At 39.6% G+C, this 16272-nt stretch overlaps 1 protein-coding gene across 1 annotated transcript; it reads right to left on the bottom strand.

Annotated features, from left to right (window-relative positions):
* Nucleotides 1-1397: 1397 nt before the first annotated feature.
* Nucleotides 1398-16007, bottom strand: LOC128867133 (uncharacterized). Its single transcript, XM_054108233.1, has 4 exons — nucleotides 15997-16007; nucleotides 15741-15921; nucleotides 15203-15686; nucleotides 1398-1486 (listed from the first exon to the last, which is right to left on the bottom strand). The coding sequence occupies exons 1-4, from the start codon at nucleotides 16005-16007 to the stop codon at nucleotides 1398-1400; spliced, it is 765 nt and encodes a 254-aa protein (XP_053964208.1).
* Nucleotides 16008-16272: the final 265 nt, after the last annotated feature.

Genomic DNA, 16272 nt, shown 5'->3' on the forward strand with positions numbered 1-16272 from the left:
ACACGACAAAGTTATTTTGCAACATGACAATGCTCGGCCACATGTTGCACAAGTGGTCAAAACATACTTAGAAACGCTCAAATGGGATGTCCTACCCCACCCGCCGTATAGTCCAGACCTTGCGCCATCCGATTACTATCTCTTCCGATCGATGCAACATGGCCTGGCTGACCAGCACTTCCGTAATTACGATGAAGTCAAAAAATGGATCGATTCGTGGATTGCGGCAAAACCGACCGAATTTTTCACAAAGGGAATCCGTGAATTGCCAGAAAGATGGGAAAAAGTAGTAGTAAGCGATGGACAATATTTTGAATATTAAATTTGTAACCATTTTACGTCAATAAAGTTTCAAATTTCGAAAAAAAACCGCACGAACTTATTCATAGTCCTATTATATTGATTTAGTGAATCTTTTTTTATATATTTTTGTTCATTGCGCTTGGCAGCAGAGGGCCTCGACAAGACTTTTCTATCGTACGCAGTTTTGAACTGCTATTTTTGCGCCGTCTCAAGTGATGTCGGCATCTGCTAGTTTGCGCAACATCGACCTCTGCTCCTTTGCGGGCTCCAGTCCAGTGCCATTCGCGTGATGCTATCTGGTGGTTTTCTAAGCATGTGATTTTCCCATCGCCACTTTCTGCGTTTGATTTGCCATAGGCTGGGCTTCTCATTCGTTGATTTCCACAGCGCGTTGTTGCTGTTGATGTTCGGTCAGAATATTCTAAAGATAGTAGCCTCTGTGCGATGGTGTTGGAGACCAGTCATATTTCACTCTCGTACAACAACAAAAACTTCACACATTTGCTGAATATGCGCAGTTTAGTGCGCCTATGCTTGTTAGGCTGCACTTGACATATTATCTGTTCCGCCGTCAGTCGTGATGGTGCAAACGATGGAGCAAAAGCTTTCGACAAATCTCACCGGACACCCGTTAACCATTATATGTCTTGATTTATTGTGGTTGACTCTCATAGCCTTAGTCTTAGCAATGCTGACCTCCAGTTTGACAGTGCCTGCCAGCGTGACTAGTCTGTCTGCCTTCGCTTGCATGTCAGTGAGTTTGTGAGAGAGGAGGCAGATGCCATCGGAGAAGTCCACACCCTCAAGATGTCCGGTGAAATTCCATACGATGCCTATTTTGTGCAGGGTCAACTGGCTCATAACGTCGTGTAGGATGCAGGGGAGACAGGGGTGACTGGAGAGACAGGGCCAATCTTGCCTTAAGACTGCTCTGTTGGAGGATGGGTCGCTCATGTTGCCGTTGTCAAGCACTGCCACCTCAGAGTTCTCGTAAATGGCTCTGATGAGATGGATTATCTTAGCGGGAACTCTCTTTATAGTAGCGAATTTAAGAAGCGAATAAAGAATGGTCACACAAAACAAGTTGATTGTGTTTACTCATCTTCTTCTTCTTCTTCTTGATTGCCACGATAACGATTCACGCGATTTTGGCCGAGTTTACTCATCACTTGCGAAAAATTAACTGTAATTAAAAAATAAGTATAAATATTTATAGTGTTTGTTGTCATTATTAATTAATTTTTGGAATTTCTACTTATTCTTCAAAATGTATTCGGCTAAGTGTCGGTTTGCGAAGAGAATTGTGCGCAAAGAGCAAGAAAATAGCCAATTGTCGCCCAATGCCAAAGGAAAAACTTCAAATTGACCGAAAAGTATGCTAACCTATGTGTTAAAAAAGTTTAATGAAACCTTATCGGTGAAATGAAGGTTTGGTGGTGGAAGAAAAAAAGGATTTGAATCAGAAACAAAAGTCAAAGAATCGCGTCACTTTCCCTTTCCCCAATCTTTCACTTCCAGATGCTGCAAAATAGGCCAGTATGTCGGGAGCAAACGTCCAAAACATGTGCAAAAGTGATCATGTGCGTGAAAATTATACCGTCAAGATATCCATAACCACCCAGGACGATGAAATATACGCTAAAGCACACTTTAAATAGATTCAGCACACTGAGTTTTATACTGCAACGAAGAAGGAGTCCCAGGTGCCTTTAAGCTAAAATTATTGGACTTAGTGCACTTGGTTTGCCAAGCCATCTGCCAGTGTGATATAAAAAGCAAAATGTTCATTTATATGGACATTATAAATCAAGAAATTTATATGAAGGAATGTTCACAAAAACCCTTGCTGCCATTGATAAAACAACATAAAGGCTAAGTTATGTTCTAATTTGATCTAGCATCATATTATTATAGCCTTCTTGCTATGCAGTGGTATGAAAATCAAGGAGATAAATATTGTTCAAAGGACCCACCAAACTAGGCACAATTGCGACCTAATGCAAAATATTAGGCAATTGCTAAAACTGAAAAAAAAAAGAAATTAAAAATGAGCAGCAGTTTAAACTGAATTGGCAGAGAGCAGCAGATGCAGTAACAAAAACTGTTATCCATTGCCTAATGAGAGGAGTCAACTCTTAATCTTTCCTGAGAAAATCTGCCAGTACTTCATTTATTCCACTGATAGTTCGGGCGCCTGATAGTTTACTTACTATAATTAATATCAGATTCGCGGAACAGAAACCATAAGGTTACGTAAAAAAATGCAATAGATGATAGGTAAGGCTCAAATCGACCAAGCACGTGTGTTAAGCTAGATTTTCTAATAGATCCGCAGCATTTATTGTGAATGAAGTATAGGTAGGTAGGTGAAATGGTTGAAGTACTAGACTGGCACTCCGCAAGTGGCATTAAAGCGCCGTTTTGATACCATTATGAAACCTCTAACATGCAGATATCTACAACCGGAGCCAGAACTGTTGATGTAATGATGAAAATTGATGGGATTTAGGTTAGCGCACTGCCTCATGCGGTCGAAGGAAGGAGCACCCAGTGACTTTAATCGCGTAGCTGCCAAGCCCGGACATTTACACAGAAAGTGACCAGCAGACCCCTTCTCTGAAGCAGACCCCTTCTACAGCAATGAGGAGTAAATGGTAACCTTAGCTTTTCTGCTTGTCTGCCGATCGTCCAATGACCGGTAAACTTAGCTACGAGTTTGGAAATTGAACGGCGTGGAGTCGCCAGGACTTTCAGAGTTCTCCTTCTATTGTACTGGGGCCAAAGGGTATTCGAAATAGTGGAGATCTATCTTTTCTGAGCTTTGCTGAGAAATAAGTAGTGCAATTCCCCTTTCTCTGAAAGCCGTCAGTGAAGACAGAAGTGCAAGCTTCGGTACAAACTTTTTACTCGCCCCAATCCTGCCTATTTGGAAAGATTGAATGAAGTATAAAATGTAATAAGCTCAAAAAAAAAAAAAGTCCGTGTATATTTAGAATGTACTGAAAAAAGTAAAATAATAGCTATGTATTTATTTTGACGAGTGTAAAGGCAATACTTTAGTCATTATTGCGAATGACAGTGCGTCAAATCGGACGAATATTACTGAAAAGTCAAAACCAGAGCTAAATTCTGAGTACATTGCATGCAATTGCGACTCAGGGGACTATACGCACATAGTAAAATTTCTTGAAATAAAAATACCTTCCTTCTTCTTCATTATCGCGGCAAGTGAATGCGATGGCACCGATGTGAACAGAGTACACTAAAAATTAATATAAGTAATAACTGCTTTACTAGAAAAACACCTGAAACGATCTTCAGTAAATGCAAGTAAACTATCGCTTTGCCATTTATTCTTTAGCCTCCAAGGCGCTACTAGTTTTGCTAGAAGCATAGGAAAAAGTTCGGCAGGTGTCTCGACTTGAAAGTAGCAGCATTTGAACCTATCCCCACAGAGTTGCCGAAGCTGAATATCGACTTACTAGGCATCGCATAAAATAATGAAAAGAAATAAAGCTTGTAACAAGCGATACATTGAAATATGTTTACGGACTAGAAGCACGGGGCGGCTTCATTCATACTAGGATAAAAGCCTGGCAGGACACAAATATTTGATACCAAATCTTGTATTCCACGACTCAGAACGGACTGAGACTTCTGATTTAAGGATGGTTCCATGTGTAGAAGTCCAGATTGGAGGATGGTTCCATGTGTAGAAGTCCACGCAAGTGGGGAAAGTTACTGATCGCCATTCACTTGGGAGTGGCCAGGACGATTATTCTACATATGGTTCAAGCAGCTCACAACGTACGGGATTAGCCCACGTATCCTCTGGTTAGCTTCCGAACACCCGTTCGGGAGTGAGCTAACGTGAGAAGGCGAAGCATCCCAGCATAGCTGGTTGTGCGCTGGGTTTGGGACCCGCCACTTAAAAAGCCCCCCCAATGAAAACAGCAACAAAGCCTCGGATGAGAACTTCCAACACTGATGACGACCCCTGCAAACGAAATAAGGAATACGATTTGAGGGCATGCACCTGGAATGTCCGGTCCCTTAATGGGGAAGGTGCCTCTGCCCGGCTGGTTGATGTCCTCGTGAGAGTAAAGGCTGACATCACTGCCATCCAAGAGATGCGATGGACGGGGCAAGGTAAGAAAAACCTAGGACCTTGCGACGTCTACTACAGCTGCCATGTAAAGGAGCGCAAATTCGGTGTCGGATTTGTTGTGGGAGAGAGACTTCGTCGCCAAGTACTGTCGTTCACTCCGGTGGACGAGCGTCTCGCAATAATCCGCATCAAAGCGCGATTTTTTAACATCTCGCTAATTTGCGCCCACGCCCCGACGGAAGAGAAGGACGATGCGACCAAGGATTCTTTCTATGAGCGCTTGGAACGTTCCTATGAGCGCTGCCCCCGCCACGACATAAAAATCGTGCTTGGCGACTTCAACGCCAGGGTGGGCAAGGAGGGAATTTTTGGTCCCACAGTCGGAAAATTCAGCCTGCACAACGAAACATCCGGCAACGGACAGAGACTGATCGACTTCGCCGGGGCCCGAAACATGGTAGTCTGCAGCACCAGATTCCAGCATAAAAAGATACACCAAGCTACCTGGCTGTCCCCTGATCGAAAAACACGAAACCAGATCGATCATGTTGTGATAGATGGAAGACACGCTTCTAGTGTATTAGATGTACGTACGATCCGAGGAGCCAACATCGACTCGGATCATTACCTTGTTGCAGCCAAATTGCGCACGCGCCTCTGTGCAGCAAAAAACGTACATCTACCTACGCAAAGAATGTTCGACATCGAAAAGCTGCAATCACAACAGACAGCCAGAAGATTCGCCACTCGACTCTCACTCCTGCTCTCGGAGAGCACTGCCCAACACACCGGCATGCGCGAGCAATGGAGCAACATTTCTCGTTCCCTACGTACCGCCGCCGAAGAAGAAATCGGATTCCGGCGAGCCCGAAAAAACAATTGGTACGACGAGGAATGTCATGCTGCCGCCGAAAGAAAAGATGCCGCCTATAGAGCCACGCTGCGATCGGGCGCAACGCGAGCCATGTGGGATCGCTACAGAGAGCTGAAAAAGGAAGAGAGACGTATTATCCGACAGAAGAAACGAGAGGCCGAAATACGTGAGTGCGAGGAGCTTGAGATGCTGGCCAATAGGAACAACGCCCGAAAATTCTACCAGAAAGTTCGGCGGCTTACAGAAGGTTTTAAGACCGGGGCGTTTTCCTGTAAGAACAAAGACGGTGATCTGGTGACTGACGTACAGAGCAATCTTAAATTATGGAGGGAACACTTCTCGAACCTGTTAAACAGTGACAGCTGCGCATGTCATAGAGAAAGTGAAGATCCCGATACCCCAATCGTTGACGACGGAATTATCGTTCCGTTACCCGACCATGACGAGGTGAGAATAGCAATATCACGGCTAAAGAACAACAAAGCCGCGGGCGCCGACGGACTGCCGGCTGAGCTATTCAAACATGGCGGCGAGGAGCTGGTAAGGTGCATGCATCAGCTCCTATGCAAAATATGGTCGGATGAAAGCATGCCTGCCGATTGGAATTTAAGTGTGCTCTGCCCAATCCATAAGAAGGGCGATCCTGCAATTTGTGCCAATTACCACGGGATTAGTCTTCTAAATATCGCCTATAAGGTTCTAGCGAGCGTATTGTGTGAAAGGCTGAAGCCCACCGTCAACCAACTGATTGGACCTTATCAGTGTGGCTTCAGACCTGGAAGGTCTACCATCGACCAAATATTCACAATACGCCAAATCTTGGAAAAGACCCATGAAAGGAGAATCGACACACACCATCTTTTCGTCGACTTCAAAGCTGCATTCGACAGTACGGAAAGGAGTTACCTGTATGCCGCTATGTCTGAATATGGTATCCCCGCAAAACTAATACGGCTATGTAAGATGACGTTGCTCAACACCAGCAGCGCCGTCAGAATTGGGAAGGACCTCTCCGAGCCGTTTGATACCAAACGAGGTTTCAGACAGGGTGACTCGCTGTCGTGTGACTTCTTTAACCTGATGTTGGAGAGCATCGTACGAGCCGCAGAACTTAATCGCTCAGGCACAATATTTTATAAGAGCGTACAATTGTTGGCGTATGCCGATGATATTGATATCATCGGTCTTAACAACCGCGCTGTTAGTTCTGCCTTCTCCAAACTGGATAAAGAGGCAAAGCGAATGGGTTTGGTGGTGAACGAGGACAAAACGAAGTACCTCCTGTCTTCAAACAAACAGTCGGCGCACTCGCGTATCGGCACTCACGTCACTGTAGACAGTTATAATTTCGAGGTTGTAAAAGACTTCGTTTATTTAGGAACCAGCATTAACACCGATAACAATGTCAGCCTTGAAATCCAACGTAGAATCTCTCTTGCCAACAAGTGCTACTTTGGACTAAGTAGGCAACTGAGCAGTAAAGTCCTCTCTCGACGAACAAAACTAACACTCTACAAGACTCTCATCATGCCCGTCCTAACGTATGGCGCAGAAGCGTGGACGATGACAACATCCGATGAAGCGACGCTTGGAGTGTTCGAGAGAAAGATTCTGCGTAAGATTTTTGGACCTTTGCACGTTGGCAATGGCGAATATCGCAGGCGATGGAACGATGAGCTGTATGAGCTTTACGGCGACATAGACATAGCGCAGCGAATAAAGATCCAGCGGCTTCGTTGGCTGGGTCATGTCGTCCGAATGGATACAAACGCTCCGGCTTTGAAAGTATTCGATGCGGTACCAGCTGGTGGTAGCAGAGGAAGAGGAAGGCCTCCTCTGCGTTGGAAAGATCAGGTGGAGGAGGACTTGGCTTCACTTGGTGTGTCCAACTGGCGCCGGTTAGCACGAGAAAGAAACGACTGGCGCGCTTTGTTAAGCTCGGCCAAAATCGCGTAAGCGGTTATCGCGCCAATTAAGAAGAAGAAGAAGGCATCGCATAAAATAATGAAAAGAAATAAAGCTCGTAACAAGCGATACATTGAAATATGTTTACGGACTAGAAGCACGGGGCGGCTTCATTCATACTAGGATAAAAGCCTGGCAGGACACAAATATTTGATACCAAATCTTGTATTCCACGACTCAGAACGGACTGAGACTTCTGATTTAGGGTAGTGAAATATTATTTTTATTGTGATTGGAAATGTAGTTTTCATAGTTGTTAAATAATTTAGTAATATTGAGTACCACTGTAGTGAAATAAGTGATATTAGTGGCTTTAACAAAGTTCTACCTATAAGCCAAAAATGCTCGGGGGGTCTATAAAATCCTTCCTTCTTACAGTACTTTATTTACAAAAAGTGAGAAAAGCTTCAATATATTATTCAGGTACATAACTACGCACACACGCGCATACATATGCATAAAGAGCGGGGAAAAGCGTTCAATATAAAAAGCACAACTAATAAGGAAACAGAAAAAAATGATTTTTCAATTAAAACAAATTAAATCCAATCAAAGGAACAAACAAATACATTTAGTCACAAGAAATAAATATTATTTGATTCCTATTCGCTGCTTGTTTTCAGCAAATTTTTCTAACATTTTTTGTACCGCGGGAGTTTAAATCTCTTTAAATCCATAGATTTCAACCGCACTTGCTTTTCTTAAATATGTTTTAAATATCGCCGACGAAACAATGCAAATGACCCCAGCCTTTTAAGTCATGCCAACAATCTAAAGCTCTGCAGCAGCCACACACATTCGAAGCGTTGCTCTCAAAGTAAATAAATACCATAGCAACTGCTTCCAAGCACTAAATACGTGCGACGTAGTTCCTGGTATGAAAGATGTCTAAATATAAATTCACCACATTTTCCTCTGTCATGCGATGCCCCCCTATAGCCGACCACTCATATTCACTTTCATTCACAACTGGTAATTGAGTCGTTAGTACTTGTGCTGTGGTCTCCCATTTGCCTGCCTTCTCATTGGGTGGTCAGCTACTTTAGTTCGTATGTATTACTGACAACATGCAATTCAATTCACACCATTCCAGAGAGCGTAGATATCAAAGTAATATTCACTTTATTACCGAACAATTCTACAATATTGTTGTTATTATTGCACACAACAACAAGAAAAGAGAACAATAAATTGTGCAATTGAAAGTTAGCTATTTTGTTGGTTTAAGAATCAGATTCTGCAGCTTCGTGGCAACGCTTTCCACTACAAACAAAATAGTTCGCATTTATGTACGAGTATTAACTTGCCTTGTGGTTTATTTGAGAGAGTTTTCTGAGTAATTTGCAACCAGTGCATTTCGGCATAGTACCAGTCAAAAGTATTTGTGGATAGTATACAAAAAATTTTTTAAAAGTCCATTTCACATTAGTATTAGCATTAACAATCACATCCATGCTCACTTGTTCTCATCGGTTTTAGAAGAAATGGTTAGTGATCATACCGTGCGACAAAAATCAATTTCTTTTATCATCCCGGGAAATCGTCATGTGCACTTGAAGTTATAAGTTTTCTTATAATAATGTTGCACTTTAATAATACAAGAATACTGTACTTTATTTTCTCATCATCTTAACATTCAAAAGGATTTTAAGTTTTCGAAGGGCTAAATTTTTCAAAATGGGGTTTTAAACACTTATACTTACTTCTAGTATTAATATGGAAATGCAATGAAAAAGGATATTTCCAGCTATTGTACTAAAATGTTTGTTTACTTAACGCCAGGAGAAATGCATATTATAAAATAATGTCTTTGAAAAATATGTAGTTAAAGTTTTTGAAAGAATATATGTTACAATAATATTAGTAATACATAAGGCGGCTGTCGCAGCCGAATGGGTTTGTGCGTGACTACCATTCGGAATTCTTAGAGAACGTGATTCGATTCTCCGTGAAGGACGAAAATTAAAAAAAGACCAATTTAGTTCTTCTTGCTATATTAAAAAAAATTAAAAGAATAGTTGAAGTTTCCTCATATGAAATAAATAAACTACACCCAGAGCGACAACTTGAAAGTTCAACCATTATACGAGCGGGTTTCAATAAGTATCAGTGCTAGAAATTTTAATTTTTTATTTTTCAAAGAAATCTCCTTTTAGTTTTCTAAATTTCCTTGCACTTCTCTCCACGTTCCGGCCATTTTTTTAACCTCTCCCAAAATTTGATTCGACGAACTTTCCAAAATACGCCTCTGGCTCGGCAATGACTTCCACGTTTGAACTAAATTTGATTCCCTCGAGCCATTTCTTCATGTTAGTGAACAAGAAAAAGTCGCAGGAAGCCAGATCGAGTGAATCAGGGGATCCGCAGTATTTCATAACGCGTTTAATGTAGTTTGGCGGTGAAAACTCCGAATAAAAGTGCTGGTGCATTATCGAGGCGAAACATCACCTTCTTTTTTGCCAAATGTGGCGGTGTCCCCTTCAATTTTTCGTGAAAGTGGTTCAATAACTCACTGCAATATTGCCCAGTGATTGTTCTTCTTTTTACTAAAAAATCCATGAAGATCACGCCATTCGCATCCTAAAAAATCATCCTCATAACCTTTCCGTCCGATGGGACTGTCTTCGCCTTCTTTGGAGCAGATTAACAGAGAGAAATCCATTGTTTCGATTGCTGCTTAGTTTTTGATGTGTAATGATGGATCCAGGTTTCATCAACGCAAAAATTCCTTCGCTTAAATTCCCCCTAATACTGCTACGAAGTTAACAAGCGCATCCGCTTGTTGTCCTGTGTGAGCAATCGCGGCACCCATCGAGCGACAATTTTTTCATCGCCAACTTATCATGTAAAATATTAAATGCCATTCCGGTGGACTCACCTATGGCCTCTGTTACTTCGCGCACTTTCGTTCGTCGATCAGCGAGAATTATGTCGCGGACTTTTTGAATAATTTCCGCGGTAACCACACCTGCCGACCCTTCTGGTCACTCCTCATTAAAAATGGAATATCTAACTGTGGTCATAGATGGCGAAGCGTCCCCATAGACAGCATCCAACTTTGCGTTTATCTCCTTGCATTTTTTCCCATCCAAAAACAAAAAGCGAATTACCGAACGATACAGCTCTTTTTAACACACTTTTATTAGGTCGGGTTGTATGTATGTATGTATGTATGCATGTATGTATGTATGTATGTAACGGAATCTTTGAGCTTAATTTTCACTGGCTTCTAAAAATCTGATCGACTTGGAATTTTGCACACCTATCAAGGACCGATGTGTAATGATGGATCCAGGTTTCATCAACGCAAAAATTCCTTCGCTTAAATTCCCCCTAATACTGCTACGAAGTTAACAAGCGCATCCGCTTGTTGTCCTGTGTGAGCAATCGCGGCACCCATCGAGCGACAATTTTTTCATCGCCAACTTATCATGTAAAATATTAAATGCCATTCCGGTGGACTCACCTATGGCCTCTGTTACTTCGCGCACTTTCGTTCGTCGATCAGCGAGAATTATGTCGCGGACTTTTTGAATAATTTCCGCGGTAACCACACCTGCCGACCCTTCTGGTCACTCCTCATTAAAAATGGAATATCTAACTGTGGTCATAGATGGCGAAGCGTCCCCATAGACAGCATCCAACTTTGCGTTTATCTCCTTGCATTTTTTCCCATCCAAAAACAAAAAGCGAATTACCGAACGATACAGCTCTTTTTAACACACTTTTATTAGGTCGGGTTGTATGTATGTATGTGTGTATGCATGTATGTATGTATGTATGTAACGGAATCTTTGAGCTTAATTTTCACTGGCTTCTAAAAATCTGATCGACTTGGAATTTTGCACACCTATCAAGGACCGATGACAATGCAATAATTTGATAAAAGTTTTCCATTATCCTTATTAGGATTGCCAGGATTAATATTTTCTTTTTTTACCTGTGGGCAAAAAGTAAGGTGAATTTGGTTGTAAAATGAAAATTTTTTATTTATTCTTGTAAATCAATTTCATCCCCTTCAAAATAATCCCCTCTCGATGAAATACACTTATGCGATCGATGTTTTTAATCCCCGAAACATGCCAAATGGTCCATTTCCGGTATAGCCATCAGCACCTTCTTCGATTCAGCTTTTATCTCCTCAATCGACTCGAAACGCGTTCCCCGGAGTGGTCTCTTGAGTTTTGGGAATAGCCAGAAGTCGCACGGAGCCAATTCAGGCGAATACGGTGGTTGCGGAACGATATGCGTGGAATTTTTGGCGAAATGGTCACGAAGAACGAGTGCAGTGTGTGACGGTGCATTATCGTGATGCAAAAACCAAGAGTTGTTGGCCCATAATTCTGGTCTTTTTAGACGAATTGCTTCACGTAAACGACGCATAACGCTCAAATAATATTCCTTATTAACAGTTTGGCCAGATGGAAGGAATTCATAGTGCACCACACCACGAAAATCGAAAAAAAACTGGCCAATGGAGTGGGGTAGCCGTTTCTCAGGCTCCCTCCACGAAATAAGTTCTTCATCCCGATTACTTCTTTATCACGGCCGATAACTGCATAGCTTTAGACTCACAGTCGATAAGAAAGGAATTAAATAATATATAACACGAATATATCGAATCATTAATTCACTGACTGCAATGATAACAATAATTTTCATTCATAATAAAAAATAGTTAAAAAAAAAAAAACTAAAAAACACGCTTTTTTGCTAATCGAACTAAAAAGTAGAAAATAAAAAATAGTTTAAAAAAACTAAAAAAAAAAAATTAAATAAAATAATTCAAATTAGAGTTAAAAGCGTGGGATGCATTTTGCTTCATTTTCATAACCTTCTGTACATAGGTAGTTGCCAATAGAATGATTGTAATATTTACTGTATCAAGCATCCCACGCTTTTAACTCTAATTTGAATTATTCTATTTGTATCTTAATTTTTGTTATAATTCTGTTCTGAGGTAGTTGACTATGACTGATCGTTCGATTTGCTATTACTTCATTATAGGTCTCTTTGTCATTACAATTTATTTTATACTTTTTAGTTGGATTGGCAATAAAAGCGTGTTTTTTAGTTTTTTTAAACTATTTTTTATTCAAATCTGAGTGCCATGTTTAAGCCGTCATTTTGAACGAAATTCGTAATTAGCAATCCTAGAAACTCTCGAGTAAAAAATGTTTAGAGAATCCGACCATTTCTACTTGCTGAAATAATTAATGTTTTTTCAAGTCAGTTGTATTCTTCTTTGAAGTGTAACTGTAGAAGAAACGAGTGAAATTGAAAATTATCCTCCTTTTGCATTTTCATCATTTTCTATCAGAATAGCAAAAAACGCGTAACAAAGGTCTTTTCGCCAATAGATCTCTTTTAGCTATGCAAGACATATACATACACACGTTGATGATGAGAAAGCGCTGATTGATTCCCAATCGTTTCTAAGCCATATGCTTTTTAAACTAAATTTGTTAAAAACTGAAGAAAACAAAAAAAAAAATTAACGCACATATTTATTGCTATTTTTTGAAGATTTCCAAAGAAAATATATTGTCACGACTTAAAATGCACCAGTACGATACCAGTTCTAAAATATTCGTATTTAGTAAAGCTCATATAGAGACTATACACCTACATACTTATACATATATAATACATCGTATTGTATACACAGATCTGTACAAGCAAGCTGAATTTTGCTCACATGCCCCCGGTGATTTATGAACACGCATTTGTGGGCGTGTATATTTGCGGAAACCCGTGTTTGGGGATTTCTGCGAGCGCTTCTGTAATTCAAGAAGCTTCATGCATGCCTATACATACATATATAATGCATACATATATTAAGGTACATAAAGTTCTATTAAATACAAGCCAGGAAAGTGGAAATGCTTCTTCGTCATTGCAGGGCATTGCCATGTAACCAGGTGTGAAATCATAACAATTTATTTTCTTCGTCTCTGCCGTCAAGAATCACTGAAGAAGTACCAACGCTCCTGAACACCACGAACTAGTAAACAGTCCGAAATATAATACAAATACTCGTATAGAGAAATGCGCGTTCGTATGTGTGTGGTATATCACGCACACTTGTCGTTTGCTCGATGCTTGTAATGACATTGTTACGAATAGATGATGGATTATGCGGGGACATTGTGCTGGAGTATTGATACTGATGCCAAATGCACATACATACACACAAATTCAATTATAAAGTTTTTAAGGGAGTCGTTTTTATTTGCGCCAGATATTAACAATAGCGTTATCGCAGTTCGGTAAGATCTCATTTACTTGAGGTAGAGTGGATACGAAGTACGTCGGATAAGCGTAAAGTCGTAATAGGGGAAATAAAAAAAAACAAAAATTGCAAATTTTGAATTTTCATGTGCTTTAAATTATAATATAAAATTTATTAACAAACGTATATAAAAATGAAAATCGAACGTACGTAAATTAATTATTGGTATTTAAATATTCATTATTATTATTATCAGGCATTTTTGAAAATCGCGCGATTTCAATTCGGATCCGAAATGGCAATTCGTACGATTTTGTTCTGGGTGTTCTGTAATTCGTCCGATTTCATTTAAATTCAAATTTAAGTTCGAAACAGCCGAAACAATGAAAGGTAGTGAAGATAATAAATGTTTGTTGCGCACTACATAACATATGTAGGAGTAATCAAATAGATGACAGAACAGAATAGAATGAACAGAAAGCGTATTAGAAAACAATCCAAATGATGAGGAAATTGCTGAAAATGAGGAAAACAGTAGTTTATATAGTGTTGGCAGAAATATAAGAGACTTTATTGCTAGAAATTTAATATTATGAAACATAAAATTTATTCATATTAAAAGTAAATATATAGGGGAGAATGGGGAGTTGTGAGACACAGGGAGTTGTGAGACATTGTTACCGTTCGGCATTATTCATTTGTTTACATTCGATTTTAAGTTTCAACAAGTGTTCTCGATGCGATCTCACTTTTCAGCTAGCATTGGTCGTATTTACACGCATTCGACGCGCCTCTCCAGCTACTGTGTTTTGGAATGTCTCGGTAAGTTTTTTTCATCATTTGTTTTGCGATACATTCGATCAGTTGTTATAGCAAATTGCAAATGTCAATATATACAAATTATTAATTGTCCTATTAGCTTTGAATTTACACATTCACTTGGGCATGAACGTTCGATGTGTTTATGACTACGCGGCCATTTATAAAAAAAAACGATTTAGGGAGTTGTGAGACACCGTTTTTTTCGACGTTTTAACGCATCTTTCATAAGTACCTCGCAATATTCATGCATTGTTTGTATATATATCATATCATTTGTATATATATATATATATCATCAAAGGTGTAATGCCCAAAAAGTTAAGCAGAAACAACTCCATTCATTGCAATGTATGCGATCGAGCTGTGCACCTAAAGTGTGCCAATTTACGAACTGGTTATTATACATGTTCTCACTGCGTATCATCAGATTGATGTCATTGCATTTTTTATAAACTTTTTTATAACAATTGTCTTTTCTTTTTTCTTTTTCATCTTAATAAAGAACTAACAACTAAAATAAGTAATTTTTATTGATTTAAACCATGGTGTCTCACAACTCCCCACATTTTTGTATTTTGTATTATATTTTACATTATTATATACAATTTTAATTTTAAGGAAAATTGTAGTTTTGTTAAATAGGCCATACCAATAGCTTCCAGTATTCATTGACTAAAGATTCCATCGTTGACATATGCAGAATATTGAGATTTTGAGTAATACGGGTCCAAAAACAAAACCCGTCTCAAAACTCCCCATTCTCCCTTACATAACAATTCAATAAGATTGTTTTATATTTATTTTTTAGTCTCTATCTCAAGCATTTTAATTTTAATTTTAACTGTTTCATGTTGCAACTGCTCCATTTTAAAGTAATGTCTTTGCTTTTGCTCTATACTTTGAGTCTTCAAGCGATTTTGCTCTGCCAGCAATTCATTTTGTTTCTCAACAGCACGACAAAGTCGTCGAATCTCTGCCCTTTCATCTTCCTGCGATTTTGCAATCTTGTGTTGGTTTTCGCAAATGTTATCTAAAGTGGTGGATATTTTCTCCATACAACTAGATTGCGTTGCCATACACGACTGAAGGCTGTCCTGCGTTGACACTCGTGGCCTTTTTGCAGCTCTCGGGGTAGCCACCGCTTCCCTACTTGTTTGGGGACGTTCTTCCTCAGATTCGATAGCGCTATTATTTTCTTCTGTCCCAAAGATTCTAGACTGGTTTATGCCCTCAACGGCTGCAAAAATTCCACAAGTTCTTGCAACACATTCTTCGTTGCTCGTCAGTACATGCTTATTAAAGGGTCCACCTCCTGTTGCCCTCGATTCTAGATTGATGTGGGCAACCTTTTTCCGAATGCAACCCTTCCAGTCAGACCATATCTTGAAAAACGACAACTCAAAAATATTTATTTTAATATTTGACTAAATACTTACTTTTTTCCATCCATTAACATCTTTTTGGGACGGCCCTTCTGCATTTAGCAGCGTCGTTAGCTCTTTCCACTTTTCCTCAACAGCAACTCTGTCGCTCTTCGAAAAATTCTTCGCCAAATCTGTATGAGATCCCATAAACTCGACTAAAATTAGCTCTTGCTTGGAGTTCTTGTGTTTTCCCCTAAAAGTTTTTGAATAAGTTTTAAATAAAAACTTTTATTTACATAAATATATGCAGTTTTTCTTGAGTAAATACTTAATATACATTTTGATAAATTTATTTCAACAAACAGTTTATACTCGTAAGAATGCCACAAACCGCTAACGTTTAAGTTGCCGAAAATTTAACTGGAAAATTTTAACGATTTCGATTTCCAGAACAGCATTCCGTTTTGAGTAATTGTGAGTAGTAATAGATATTTCTAGGAAAATCATTCTGCGAAAATCTTCCAACTAAACGAACGAATTATTTGAAAAAAATTTAGTTTGAAAGCAGTTCTGATTACCGTTGTACACTGGCAATATTTCGAAT

Source organism: Anastrepha ludens, chromosome 6, assembly GCF_028408465.1.
Source record: "Anastrepha ludens isolate Willacy chromosome 6, idAnaLude1.1, whole genome shotgun sequence".
Lineage (NCBI taxonomy): Eukaryota > Metazoa > Arthropoda > Insecta > Diptera > Tephritidae > Anastrepha > Anastrepha ludens.